General features: G+C 46.9%; 1 protein-coding gene across 2 annotated transcripts in view; it reads right to left on the bottom strand.

The window, feature by feature from the left end:
- NGEF (neuronal guanine nucleotide exchange factor) overlaps nucleotides 1–15,200 on the bottom strand; it is a 77,804-nt gene that overhangs the window by 29,106 nt on the left and 33,498 nt on the right. For both annotated transcript variants that reach the window (XM_004389481.2, XM_004389482.1), the window contains 2 exons: nucleotides 14,739–14,881; nucleotides 4,569–4,876 (listed from right to left, as the gene is read on the bottom strand). In XM_004389481.2, coding sequence (XP_004389538.1) covers nucleotides 4,569–4,876; nucleotides 14,739–14,881 — 451 coding nt within the window. The remainder of the gene's footprint in view (nucleotides 1–4,568; nucleotides 4,877–14,738; nucleotides 14,882–15,200) is intronic.

The following is a 15,200-nucleotide window of genomic DNA, read 5'->3' as shown; positions in this document are numbered from 1 at the left end:
GATTTAATTATAAGACCAACAAATTCTCAGCACAAAGGGAGTTGTTTTTGTGGAAATGAAGCTGAGGAGTCTAGTAAAGGCAACTTGCTAAAAATCAAAACCAAACTGCTGTTGAATGAAGTGAAGCTGAAACAAGCGTCAGATACTGGGGAAAAGATGGCAAAAATCTGTAAGGATTCTGCACTTATGGTTTTCATAAGCGTCTGAACTCTAAATCGGATGAGGCTTCATGGCTGTGCATTTATCAAGATCAATAACGGAGTGCACAAATCGGAGGATGTGAGCTGCAAGGAAAATGCTGAACACGCTTGGAGTATTTACATTTTTTTTCCACAATGAGAATGTATTCACGAGTTACCCGTTTAATTTTAAAATGTTTAAAAATAAAGTGATACCTTTATCAACATAAAGGATACTTTTAACAATACAAAATAACTTTTTGTTTCCTGGGATAATTTTTCTTACCCTGAGTTCTAGTCTGCCTGATAATACAGTGGGTTTAGTTTTCTACTCAATTGGAGAGTTTGTCTTTTAAGAGAGGAATTTAAGCAATTTACATTTATTGTTATAACACAAATTTTTTTTTATTAACTCTGCCATTTTATTTTATGCTATTTGTTTTTTGTGCTTCCTTACTGCTTGCTTTTCTACCTTTTATCAGATGAGCCCTTCTTTCTCTGCTTTTAGCTTCATTTCTATTTTGGAACAGTTTATAGCATGTTTTAAGTTCTATTAGGGTTAATCTTTAAGTTTTCCCAAGTATTTAAAACTGTTACTTCTCTGATTATCAATGTAAAAAACAGGTATTTGCCCCCTTCTCTCCCCTCCTCCTTACTTCCTGGTCTTTGCTTGAATTAATCTGATATTTTGGATGGTTTCTGTTTTGCCAGGCTTTTCACTATGTACACAAAAGCTTTCTTCAGCCCAGGGATGTTTTCCTCCTTTGTCTCTGTTGCCTTACTTCAAGTCTATTCTTAAAAACAGCACCAAATTCTCAACCCCTTGGGAGCAAGGGAGAATGAAGAAAACAAGACACAAGGGAAAGATTAGTCCAAAGGACTAATGGACCACAACTACCATGGCCTCCACCAGACTGAGTCCAGTACAACTAGATGGTGCCCGGCTACCACCACTGACTGCTCTGATAGGGATCACAATAGAGGGTCCTGGACAGAGCTGGAGAAAAATGTAGAACAAAATTCTAACTCACAAAAAGAAGCCAGACTTACTGGCCTGACACAGACTGAAGAAACCCTGAGAGTATGGCCCCCGGACACCCTTTTAGCTCAGTAATGAAGTCATTCCCAAGGTTCACCCTTCAGCCAAAGATTAGACAGCCCCTTAAAACAAAATGAGACTAATGGGGCACAACGGCCCAGGGACAAGGACTAGAAGGCGGGGGGGGGGACAGGAAAGCTGGTAATAGGGAACCCAAAGTCGAGAGGGGAGAGTGTTGATATGTCGTGGGGTTGTTAACCAAGGTCATAAAACAGTATGTGTACTAACTGTCTAATGAGAAACTACTTGTTCTCTAAGCCTTCATCTAAAGTACAATTTAAAAGAAGTTTTAATCTAAAAAAAAAGCAGCACCAATTATTTGTAAGTTGGATCTGTTCCTTCGTCCTCCTTATCTGTACTCTTTCTCTGCAACGCTTCCATGTCTCCTACACCCCGTTTACCCTTTATTCAATTTTCTTTTCATCTCATGCTGTTGTGTCCTTACGGCTTTTTTGCTCCTGCTCACAGTTTGTTATTAGGTGCCATTGAGTTGATTTCTGACTCATAGTGACCCCCTGTGACAGAGTAGAAATGCCCCATAGGGTTTTCTTGGCTGTAATCTTTATGGGAGCAGATCACCAGGTCTTTCTCCCATGGAGCCTCTGGGTGGGTTTGAACTGCCGACGTTTCAGTTAGCAGCCAAGCACTTAACTGTTGTGCCACCAGGGCTCCTTGCTCATAGTTCATCCTCATAGATGAGAGGACAAACAGCTTTCTGAAACTTTCTTCTGGATCCTACAGCATATTGTCTTCCCTGGTACGCTCTTCTTCTGTGTCTTCCAAGATACTGGTCTCTTTTCCTTGTTCCGAGGACTTAAAAAAAACAGGTCCCATGTTGGTGATATTGAGTGAAAAAAGCCCCCAAAATAGTATTCCATGATTCTTTTTATGTGAAAGTCAAAGGTAGGAAATGATGGTCTTGTCTGTGACTGGTGGCATCCCTAGGTCTTGGAGGTAAGTAGGGTGGTCAATTGCAGGGGGATTTCCCCACGACTTCCAGCACCTTCCACATGGTTGCTTTCAGTGGTGAGCCTGGTGAGCTCTTCTCAGTCTAGCACCATCAGCCTCAGTGGAGATACTCCGGACGGTGCATCTTCATTTCTGGTGGGGATGTGAGTGGCTTCTTTATGTCTTCTCATGAGTATTTTAGTGTGATGCTGGGAGAAGGTACTGATAGCTAGACATTAGTTATATCGGAAGTTTCATAAAAAACTCTTGATGTAGCCATTTACAAATCACTGATCACAAGTTACAAGGAATGTCAAAAGTTTAAACAAAGTTTTCTGATTCTACTGGGCAGCACACATGTGAGCCTGAGGTGACCCTTTAAAAACCCAGTTGCATCAAGCTTCTCTAGTAGCAAATCCACCACCCATTTGTCATACTGCAGTGGCTTGCATGTTGCTATGATGCTGGAAGCTATTGCCAGCTGGGTCACCCATGGTGGACAGGTTTCAACAGAGCTTCCAGACTAAGACAGATTAGGAAGAAAGGTCTGGCTATCTACTTTAGATCACAGCTGAATATTTTCTGATGAACTCAAATATGCCAACCATCATGGGGATGGTGCAGGACTGGGCAACATTTCGTTCTGTTGTACATGCGGTTACCATGAGTCGAAGGCAACTCAATGGCACCTAACAACAACAACCACAGTAACAAATCTGTGGTAAAACTCGTGTCCGAGTTGAATGACCCTGGTCAGGAACCAGTCTGTCTTTGTCATTAACCGTGTGCAGAGCTGATTGCTTTGCCATCGAAATAAATAAGAGCAAATGTTTCTACAGAATCTAGGGCAGCAGTACCAAAATCCAAACAAAACCAAACCCACTGCCGTCGAGTCGATTCCAACTCATAGGGACCCCATAAAACAGAGTAGAACTGTCCCACAGTTTCCAAGGCTGTAATCTTTACAGAAGCAGACTGGTACACACTTCTACTACAGAGTGGCTGGTGGGTTTGAATTGCTGATATTTCGGTTTGCAGCCAAGCACTTTATGCACTGTGCCACCAGGGATCCTTAGTGCAGGAATAAGGGGTGTTAAAGCAGGCAGGACATTTGGAGTCTCCACTAATTAGGAACAAGGAAAAGCATGTGTTTGAAGCAGCATGTGAGTAGTTGTGGGAACCGGGCTGTGAGTAGGGGTGAGGGTAAGAGGGTGAGGGTGACAGTGGATAGATGATGCTATTTGGACTGACTGAGTGCTTAAAAAAACACATCTCTTCTTTTTTTTTTTCTCTGTACCCTCTTTTAAAAATTCACAATCAACACACACTTGCATATCATGAATGCTCTTGAACATTCTCTCCCCTTACTACTGAGGTTGTTCTTGTACCACAAAATTTCTCTCTACACGGAAATGATCTTCGTTCAACTAAAAGAAACACTTACATTGTTACTTAACTCTCTTCTGTTACTGTTACTTTTTAAATTGATTGTCATTCCCTGCCAGGAAGCAACAAACCATCAGGCAACTCCGTGACTTGGTGGCAGCTTGAATGATGGTCAGTCAACATTTCCCTGGGCAGTCAAATGAAGGGGCAAGAGAGAGGACAAGCCCCAGATTTCCACACCATTTCCAGAAGGGGGAGAGGCATGCCGGGGGATTTCTTTCAGATACTCCACACATCCAAAGCTCAAGTGACTCCAAAATAAAGTGAAGGATAAGACCATGAGTGAAAAGAAGTATGGTAGACTTTTGTAAACCACAGATGATGGGAGTGAGTTCACAGTCACAGCGAGCTCACCATCACCTAAGCCAAGCGATGGAAATCCCAACAGTAATTATGAAGGGTTTAAAAAGGTAATCTAATGAAACAGCAATGTGGCCAACACTCACTACTGGGGTTCAGCTACCCTAGCAGGTAACAGGGTACTCTATGGAATAATGTAAGGAGCCCTGGTAGTGCAGTGGTTAAGCTCTCAGCTGCTAACCGAAAGGTCAAGGTTTGAACCCACCAGCTGCTCCGCAAGAGAAAGATGTGGCAGTCTGCTTCTGTAAAGATTACAGCCTTGGAAATCCTATGGGACATTTGTACTCTGTCCTAGAGGGCCGCTATGAGTCAAAATCGACTCGACAGCAGTGGGTTTGGGGTTTTTATGGGATAAAGTGAATTTTCCTGCACATTCTGCATGGACAAGACACCCCTGTGCTAAAGGAGCCGGTGAGAGTCCCAGTAACTCAGCAAACCTCACCCTACAGAGGGAGCCTCACCTCATACTTGCTAAGGCAAAGCCTGGCCATCCTGACCGACACCCCCACGACGCCCCCACCCCTTGCAGACCGTACCTCCTGCAGCTTGACCTCCTCGGGCTGCAGGATCTCCAGCACCCCGCTGCTCCGAATCTCCGGCAGGTCCTGCCAGAGGTTAAACCTTGAGTGGGGGTTACTGAGCAGGCAGATCTGGGGCAGAGCCTTCCTCTCGGGCGGGCTGGCCAGCTCTTCCTCCTCCTCCTCCTCCTCCTCCTCCTCCTCCCCCTCCTCCTCGGGAGCCTCCTCGTTGGCCGGGGAGCCGTCATGTATTTCTGCATCCTGCTGCCTCCTGGTTTCAATCTCCTGCAGAGTTGATTTATCTCGGTATTCCTGATACAGGAGCCCTGAAATCACATGGAGTTGTAACAAACAGAAGAAAGTGATTTTAGATGAAGATCGTTCTGAAACACTAAGTCGAGGCTTTCACATTCTCATTAAGGGCAAATGCTCCGCCTCGGAATATACGAAGAAAGCTAGGCCCACACGCGTCTCAGCAAAGCTCTCCCGCCCAGAAGAAGCCACACCACCACTGTCTTAACCTCTTGGGTAAGAGCCGTACGTGTAAGTTTTTTTTCCAACAAAAGAAGAAAGAAATTCCAAAATGCATTCAAAATCCAGTCACACAAATACATGCGATCCCCACACATACTTATTTGAAAAGCAACAAAATCTAGAACGTGATGTGTTAATAACTGAGGTGTATGAGTTGACGTAAAAGTCCCAATTATGTCTGAATATCCCAACAGGATGTTTTCCACAGCCTTAAACGCTCTGATACTAAAACTCAAGTCTATTCAGTCACAGAATAGGAATACTTGTTGTCATGGACTGAATCATGTCCCCCCAAAAATGTGTGCATCAATTTGGCTGGGCCATGATTCTCAGTATTGCCTGGTAGTACTCCATTTTGTGACTGTAATTTTATGTTAAAGAGGATTAGGGTGGGATTGTAACACCCTCACTAAGGTCACATCCTGATCCAATGTAAAGGGATTTTCCCTGGGGTGTGGCCTGCACCACCTTTTATCTTACAAGAGATAAAAGGAAACAGAAGCAAGCAGAGAGAGAGGGACCTCATACCACCAAGAAAGCAGTGCTGGGAGCAAAGCGCGTCCTTTGGACCCAGGGTCCCTGTGCCTGAGAAGCTTCTCGACCAGGGGAAGATTGATGAGAAGGACCTTCCCCCAGAGCCAACAGAGAGAGAAAGCCTTCCCCTGTAGCTGACACCCTGAATTTGGACTTTTAGCCTACTTTACCGTGAGGAATTAAATTTCTCTTTGTTAAAGCCATCCACTTGTGGTATTTTCTGTTATAGCAGCACTAGATGACTAAGACACTTGTAAAATCTCATTTTGAAGGAAAAGTCAATTATTTCATACTCGGCTCATCAACTTTATGATTCAAAAGGGAAAAATTCCTTATTTGACTTTCACAGTTCCAGGCCTACTTGCCCAAGCAGTTTTACTTGGAATGAACACATCCCAAGTCTCAAAAGGGACCGGGGTACAGATGAATCAGCACACATCTAGCGCCTCCACAGGGAAAAGCTCATTCTGGACTCCCCGCTGTGGGGAAAGGGATGGTCTCTTCACACACGAGGGCCCGGGGCGTTACTGTGGAGAAGACAGAGACACTTCAGTGCACAGAAGAAGGGGCTCCAGGCCCAGGGAGAGGGGAGCACGGAGGGGCAAGGAGGTGTAGGGGGCCTGCTGGCGCCAAGCATGGTGGGAAAGAGTGCAGACCCCAAAGGATCTTGTCTGCTGAGCCACAGAGGCGGGAGTCAATCCCAGCAGGAGGGAGGCCTCAGGACACTTCAAGCAAGCTGCTCGGGTTTTCATTTAGGAGAACCATGGACTGGCAAGTAGGGACAAGTGGGGTGAGATGGGAGGCAGATGCACACCCCAGAAAGCAGCTGCAGCAGTTACCAGGAGGGCGATAGTGGAGGGGATTGAGTGAAGTGCCCCTGATCCAGGGGACAGTCTTGAGGCAGAAGACTGGCCCTGGAGACAGGCAGGAGCTAAGTCACGGCGTCTTAGTTATCTAGTGCTGCTATAACAGAAATACCGCTAGTGGATGGCTTTAACAAACAGAAATTTGTTCTCATACAGTTTAACAAACCAACCAACCTGTTGCCATCAAGTCAATTTTGACTCCTGGCGACCCAATAGGACAGAGTAGAACTGTTCCATAGGGTTTCCGAGGAGTAGCTGGTGGATTCAAACTGCCAATCTTCTGGTTAGCAGTCGCGCTCTTAATCACTGCGCCACTAGGGCTCCCTCACACATTTTAGGAGGTTAGAAATCCGAATTCAGAGCGACAGCTCCAGGGGAAGACTATCTCTCTGTGTCGGCTCTGGAAGAAGGTCCTTGTCTCTTCAGCTTCTGCTTGGTTCCTTGGAGATCTCCATGTGTCCTGGCATCTATCTTACTCCATCTCTCTTGCTAGTTTGAATTTTTTTTCTCTTTTATATCTCAAAAGAGATTGACTCAAGACATAGCCTACAGTAATCCTGCCTCATTAACCTAACAAAGACAACCCATTCCCAAATGGAATTATAACCACAGGCATAGAGGTTAGGTTTTACAACACAAATTTTTGGGGGACGTAATTCAATCCATAACATTCCACCCTTTGGCCCCCTCAAGTTCATGTCCTTGCCACATGCAAAACATTGACCCCATCACATCATCCTAAAGGTCTTAAATCAACTCCAAGTTCAAAATCTCATCCTCGGAATCATCTAAATCAAACGTGGGTGAGACTTTAACACATTCCATCCTGGGGCAAAATTCCTCTTCATCTGGGAACCTGTGAAATCTAGACTACAAGTTATCTGTTTCCAAAGTACAATGGTGGAACAGGCACAAGGTAGACATTTCCATTATAAATGGGAGAAACTGGAGGGAAAGAAGGGATAATAGGCACCAAAGAAGTCCAAAACCCAGCAGAACAAATTACATTAGCTTTCAAGTCTTGAAAATAATCCTCTCTTCTCTGAGACCATCCCAGCAATGGCTCTGCCCTACAGACTCTGGGTGTTGGCCATGCCCTCTGGATTCTGGGTGGAGGCCCTTCCGTCCTGGGCTTCAGCTCCACCTTCTAGGCCCTCTGGGATGACAACTCTGCTCCTTCAGCTTTAGGCACACCATTCTCCTAGTCCACCTGAGCGGCTATCCTATCCTCTTGGCCCCACAGGCCCCATTCTTCTGCCCCTTGGGCATGGCAGCCCACCCCTCAGCTTTGGGTGATGGCCCCCTCCCCCTGGTATACCTTAAAGGCAGCCCCACACTCTGGAACTGAGTTGAAACTGAGTTTGAAACCTAGGAGGCTGTGGCCCCACCCTTTGAGATCCAGAAGACTCTGGTCCTACCCTTTGAAACCAAGAACAGCCTGCTTCCCATGCTCCTTCCAACAGTTCTGCTGATCTCTGAGCTGATCCAGGGTTGGTCCTTTTCTTTTCTCCTTTGGCCTGTTTCCTGCTTGTAGAATTCCAAGAGGTAGACAGTGGTCTTTCCTTTTGTTCTTTCTATGTCCCGTTCAGTCTAAGATGATGAGTTTTCTGCTGTGGTAGTTGGTTAGCTCCATCAGTCACGGGCTTAATCTCTTTAACAAAAGACTGTGTAGCCAAGTTCTTTGGTGAACATTCTAGGACACGTGTCCTTAGTTTGTACAACAGAATTTTCCAAATCTTTAAGTTCTGTTTTCATTTTTCACAGTTTATTTTTAAGTCCATCTCTTTCTTCTCGCATTTTACTATAAGCTTCAAGGAGAAACCATGCGGCCCCTTTAAGATCTTGCTTAGAAATCTCATCAGCCAGATATCCAAGTTCATCACTTACGAGGTCTACCTTCCACCAAACATTGGAATATAATTCAGACCAGTTCTTCGCCACTGCATAAAAGCATCACCCTTCCTCCATTGTCCAATCCCATGTTCATCATTTCCTTTTAAAGCCTCACCAGAAGCACATTTAACGTCCACAGGTCTAGCAACATTCTGTTGTTGGTGCCATATGTGTTCTCCAAGATGACAGAGACTTTCTCTATAGCTCTCCTCACTCCCTTCCGAGCCCTCACCAGAATTGCCTTTGACGTCCATAATTCTACCAACAGTCTCTTGAAGGCAATCTAGGCTTTTACTATTAACCATACCAAACCAAACCCATTGCCGTTGAGTTGATTCTGACTCACAGGGACCCTACAGGACAGAGTAGAACTGCCTCATAGGGTTTCCAAGGAGCGACCGGTGGATTCGAACTGTTGACCTTTTGGTTAGCTGCTGTAGCACTTAACCATTGCGCTACCAGGGTTCCTTTACTGTTGTTGTTGTTAAGTGCTGTCGAGTCGATTCCGACCCATGGCAACCCCAAGTACAAGACAACGAAACACAGGCCGGTCCTGCGCCATCCTCACAATCCTCATTATGCTTAAGTGCATTGTTGCAGCCACTGTGTCAACCCATCTTGCTGAGGGTCTTCCTCTTTTTCGCTGACCCTCTGCTTTAAAAAGCTTGATGTCCTTCTCCAGGGACCGATCCCTCCTAATAACATGTCCAAAGTATGTGAGACATAGTCTCACCATCCTTGCTTCTAAGGAGCATTCTGGTTGTACTTCTTCCTTTTTCCTTCCTTTACTATTAGGCACCTTAAAACTCTTCCAGCCTCTACCCATTACCCAAGTCCAAAACCAATTCCACAATTTAGGTATCTGTGAGAGCAGCACCCTGCTCGTTGGGTATCAAATTCTTAGTTATCTAGTGCTGCTACAACAGAAATACCACAAGTGGATGGCTTTAACAAACAGAAATTTATTTTCTCACAGTTTAGGAGGCTAGAAGTCTGAATTCAAAGGACTGGCAAGGGGAAGGCTTTCTCTCTGCCAGCTCTGGAGGAAGGTCCTTGTCTCTTTAGCTTCTACTTCCTGGTTCCTTGGAGATCTCCATGTGTCTTGGCATCTATCTTCCCCCATCTCTCTTGCTAGCTTGTGTTTTTTTCTCTTTTATATCTCAAAAGAGATTGACTCAAGATACACCCTATACTAATCCTGCCTCATTAATATAACAAAGACAACCCATTCCCAAATGGGATTAGAACCACAGGAATAGAGGTTAGGATTTACAACCCATATTTTTGGGGGACATAATTCAACTCATAACACATCGATAGAGGGCAGTGGTGGTTCAGTGATAGAATCCTTGCCTCCCATGCAGGAGACTCGAGTTCAATCCTGGCCAATGCATCTCATGCGCAGCCACCATCCACCACACCCAATGTGTTATAATACTGAACAGGCTTCAGCAGAGCTTCCAGACTAAGATTGACTAGGAAGAAGGGCCTGTAGATCTACTGAAAATCAGCCAATGAAAATCCTATGGATGACAATGGTCCAATCCACAACCGATCATGCGGATGGCGCAGGACCAGGCAGTGTTTTGCTCCATTGTGTATGGGGTTGCCATGAGTCAGGGGCCACCTCAGTGGCAGCTAACAACAAGTACAAGTCATAAATAATGCCCAGTGACTGGCCTGTTAGCAGGGTCTGCTGGCACCATTCAAGGAGGCAGAAACATAAGAGGAGAGCCCGACAAGGGGTGGGTGGAGGGACAGGCTCGGTTTTGAACATGTTGAGATTAAGGTGTGCTGAGGGACTCTGGAGGGAGGTCCAGCGGGCAGTGGGACTTACTGATCTGGAACCCGTGAGAGGGGCTGGGGTCCCTTGATACGTTTGCTTATAAAACGAAGACACTGATTTCCCAGGGACATTTCTAATCACTTAGATAAATGTACTACGCGATATGTTTACTTATAAAACGAAGACACTGATTTAACCGGGACATTTCTAATCACTTAGATAAACGTACTATGCGTAAAGTTCTTGGTCTTACAACGCAGTAAAAAGTCTGCTATTTTTCCTTCTTTATCTAATTGTTAAATATATCTAAAAAGTAGAAAGAAAGAAAAAGACTTGGAAATCCTGGATGGGGCTGGATAAATTATATTCATAAGCAGGAACCTAATAAATCGACCCTGTGGATTAAATTACTTGGCTTCCAGGGCTCTGTAACTCTAAATTATAAAGCCCTTATGCTAAGGTAAATACAGCATTTACTTCCAGAAATTAAGATACTATATCTTCATGATATTACCACCCAGCAGAATACAAGGAGTTAATCTGACAGAGGAATTAAAGAGAAAATCAAAGTCTCTGCTGAATGTATCCCAGGACAAAGATCTATGAAGACAGAGGTCTAACCTCACCACATAAACTGCTACAGTTTCAGATGCTGACTGCCGACATATGTAACTATTGTTGCCGGCATCACGCTAATTGTTCTCCTCGGCGTCTGCTACTGCATTTACGGAGGGTTAAAGAAACCAGGTTTCCATGAATTGACTTGGATTTACTTTTCAATGCTTAGCACAGTGTCTCCCACGTAGCAGGTACTCAACTATTTGCTGAATTAAGGATCTTTTAGAAAAGCAATTTCCAAGGTTCACAAAAGTGTCTCATTTGGTGTGTTTTTTGAAGATTGAAAAGTATGTCTTACATATGCTACAGTCAGTAAAGCGTAAGTAACCACTATGTGGGACATTTCACTGTGATATACATGTGCTGCAAGGAGACACAAATATCAGCACTGTGAGTAGCCGGGTTGAAAATAAAATTTCTGAAATCACATTGTGGCAGACACTGTTGGCTGCCTACCTCCTGTCCCCTCAAACTCCTTCCCAGCTGGCAGAAGAGGGGTTTGTTTGGGTGTTGACCCAGCCTATGCTCAGGGAAGTGGGTAAACGCTGACTGATCAAAACCTTCCGTAGGTCCCTTCCCCCTCCCTGTAGTAGCTGTAAACATGGGCATGTGACACCACCTGGCCAAGAAGAGTTAAGGGGATGTCTTCTAAGGGCTTCTCAACAAGAGTCTCTCCCCAACAGACACATGAAGATAAATGACCCTTCCAGCTTTTACACACGGATGCTTGAAGCCGTGATGCCTGGAGTTGTGGCAGCCATCTTATGACACGAAGCCCAAATGCTGAGAATGGCAGAAGGAAAGCAGCTGGGTCATTACTTGTCTGACAGAACCAACTTTGGAACCTCCTACCTCTGGACTCACTAACTCCAATAGAATGCTTTTACTGTTTAGAGTCACTTTTTGTTGAATGTTCTGTTACTTGCAGCCAAAGACTCAATACAAGTAATTTTAGAATTTTCTTAAAACTTCATACTTCTTTCTGAGGTATTTCGAATATGAATTTAAACACCAATTTTCCTGTAGTTACTGTGATGACAAAGAGTTATATGATACTCTGAGTAATCAGTTTTCATAGTCAGTATATTTTTATCTGCCTTAAAATTCAGAAATAAAAACAGGGTAGCTCTGCCTGAGGAGCTCTATGTTATCTGATTAGATTTCTGTACTCAGTGTACTGTTATTTCATCTTTTGTACATTCAGCATGCACGACTTTACCCGGTAAAGGGGACAGTATGAAGCTTGCACCGGGTATTACATCCATGTGGAACTGGAAGACTTCACTCCCATCTCTTCTAATTAAAATGACTTGTACCAGGTTGGCCCAGCTGCCCTGTAGAAGAAGGATAAGCCCCTAGCTTCTCTTGCCAAACCCTTGGGAGCCATGCCAAATCTCACTTTCCAAAGAGAATAATTCCATGGATCTTTCAAATAATAACTTCCTAAAGGCCAGAGAATTCACTTATTAGGTATTTAGTCAGCCCCTTCTATGTGCCAAGCATTGGGTTAGCTGCTAGAGACGACACCACCACCGACAACACAGACAAAAGCAGTAAGACAGATCTCTGTTCTCAGGGTGGTGCAGTGAAGTGCTTGGCTGCTAACCAAAAGGTCAGTGGTTTGAACCCACCAGCCACTCAGTGGGAGAAAGGTGGGACAGTCTGCTTCCGTAGAGATTTATAGCTTTGGAAACCCTACATGGCAGCTCTACTCTGTCCTATAGGGTCGCTGTGAGTCAGGATGGACTCGAAGGCAATGGGTGTGGTCTCCTGAGGAGTCATGGGGTGGTGTGAATCCACCTAAAGGAGCCATGGATGGAAAAAGATCTGGTGATCTACTCCAAAAATCAGCCGTTCAAAACTGCATGGAGTACAGTTCTACTCTGACTCACATGGGGTCGCCATGAGTTGGAATTAACTCGATTACGATTGGTGGTGGCAATGGTCTCCCGAGGGCCCCAGCCAGCTATGATAATTGCATACCGTATCTGCAAAATCCAACAAAGTGGGCTACAAAATGCCCGCCTGCTCAGTCCACCTTTCTCCCCCCTTAATTACGTCGTGTCTGGAGGAACCTGCGGTCCTTCCCTTATACCTGGCAAAGCACTTGCTTCACTCACAGAGCTGAAAGCAGCTATGACGGTCTAGGCATCTGCTTAGTAAAGACCTCCAGTGAAATAGCAAGTCATGACAAAGGATATGCCATGAAATCAGGTGTTGTCATTCAGTTCTGTCCCTGAGAAATTCACCATTATCCCAGGAGATATTGGCGAGGTGGGGGTGGGGAGGGGGAAAGCCTCAGAATGCCAGCGCTCCTACTGTTTAACAGATGAGAAACTGGGAGGCCAAGATGAGCAGGCCCTCGGCCCCCGACTCCCAGCTTCCAGCTCACGCCACTGAAGCACCCGGCTCAACAGGTCCAACAGTCTCCAGGTACGAAGCCCCCACATGCCCCTAACAGAGAGCCAGAGGAAGGGAGGCTCTGTGAGAGTGGACATGGGCCTCTTCTGTCCCCCACCTCAAATGTCCTTTTAAGTCATGACACTGATCTTAGCCAAATGAGGATCTGTTTCATGAGAGTCGCAACCGGGGCTTCTGAAGCCCACCAACGCAGAGGATGCTTCCTGCTATGAGGGACGATGAGGCAGAGAGCTGGGAGCAAGGGGTTTCAGGGGTCTTTGTTTCACACGACGATTTCCTAACGGTTGGCATCAGTTTCAGATCAGCCCCTCTCCATCTCCCCAGCAATCCAAGGGAAGACCCACCACCACCAGCCAGACGCAGGGGTCCGTCCGCCAGCCGGAACACAGTTCCTGGAGGCAGCCCCCTAGCAGTGCACAGTGTGCACTCCACCCCCTCAGCTTCGCAGGAGGCTCCCATCCTCTCTGTGTTCAGTTTAAAAAAAAAAAAAAACACTACCAGGAAAGAGTGGGCAGGCCCTGAAGACTCCCAAGGCGTGGGGTCTCCTGTGGCAACGGAAGCTGCACGTCTACCCTTGGAGACACTTCACATCTGTCCCAGAATTTGGGACTGGAGGCCAAGAATTATATTATTTGGTTATTCGCTCGCTTTGTTCTGTTTAAGGGGGAAATTTCCAGACCTAGAGTTGTTACTTTAATGAAGAGATGCTGCTCTGACAGCATCAAGAGTTAAAAGATTTTCTAACCAGTTGGCACAATTTTCAGGAAAACGGAATCCACATTATCCACTCCCCGGTGCTGCTGGTGACGAAGATGAGAACTAGTTTGATGTCACAGTAATTTTTTTTCTTAATGCTACTGCTGGGGTACTCGAGGGGCTGCCTCACGCCACTCTCTGCATTGGCAGCTGCGGCTGTGGCTTTGTGGGTGCTGGATACACTGGCTGTGCCTTCTGGCGGCCTTTGTGCCCACACCTTTGGCCACTGTTCTGGAAGGGCAGGTGACACCAGGCTTCCCTTCCAAACCCAGGGGCGAAGCGGGCTCCGGCTTTCTCTCTCCTCTATCTTCCCTCTCCTGTACAAAGTCCCCTGCCACCTCCTCTCCCCAGAATCGCACCATCAGCCCTGCTCTCCCCACCTCCACACTCCCCTCTCTTTGCTCCAACTCTGCAAGCGGCAGCCCAGTTTGGCTTCCAGCTCCCAGGCCCCTCCCTACCTCCTGCAAGGCCCAGCATGGCAGAAGTGGCCAGAGGGACGAGATGCCCTCCTCCAGAGCAGGCCTGGGCAATAGTCCCCACTAGAGAGAGTAGGGTGGCTATCCACTTGCTAAAGCCCAATTGTTCAGCAACATTTACTAACATGTGGCAGTTTTGCCTCTGGAACCATTTAGAACCAAATATGTCAAAAAACGTTCCTACCTGCGTCAGACACACTCGCTCGCACGCAATGCAGCGGCATCCCACGAGCAGGGGCCCCCCCGGGCCCCCCAGGCCCCTGCCAGCGTTCCCCAACGCAGCCCCGCCGCCGGGGACACCCACCTATTTGCTCGATGAGGTTCTTCCAGGAGTCAGCGGGGATGGGGTGGATCTTCTGCAGGGCCTCGGTGAGCGTGGTGGGGCTGTCGGCCAGCGCCGGGCACTCCTCGGGCGTGGCCCCATTGCCCGGGGTGGAGGACGACTCGCTGGAGAGGGGGAGGGCAGGCCGGGTTATTTGGAAGCGAGGACACACGTCGGCCCGGCTGCGGGCGGTGCCGGCCTCGCAGCCAGCGGGCCCCAGGGCCCGGCGGGCCCACAGGTCCTTCTTGTCACCCACCAGGGCGCGCCGGTGATTCATGCCGCGGCGGCCCGCCCAGACCTTCATGTTTTCGGAGGCCGCGGGCAGCAGCGGAAAGTTGGCGCGCCCCGACTCCGACTGCCCGCGCCCAGGACCACCCGGTGCCCCCCGCGCCCCTCGCCGGCCGCACGAGGGGGGCTGCACGCGGAGCCTCCATTCCGCGTCCC

Source organism: Trichechus manatus, unplaced genomic scaffold, assembly GCF_000243295.1.
Source record: "Trichechus manatus latirostris isolate Lorelei unplaced genomic scaffold, TriManLat1.0 scaffold00249, whole genome shotgun sequence".
NCBI lineage: Eukaryota > Metazoa > Chordata > Mammalia > Sirenia > Trichechidae > Trichechus > Trichechus manatus.
This window is presented reverse-complemented; position numbering and strand designations above follow the sequence as displayed.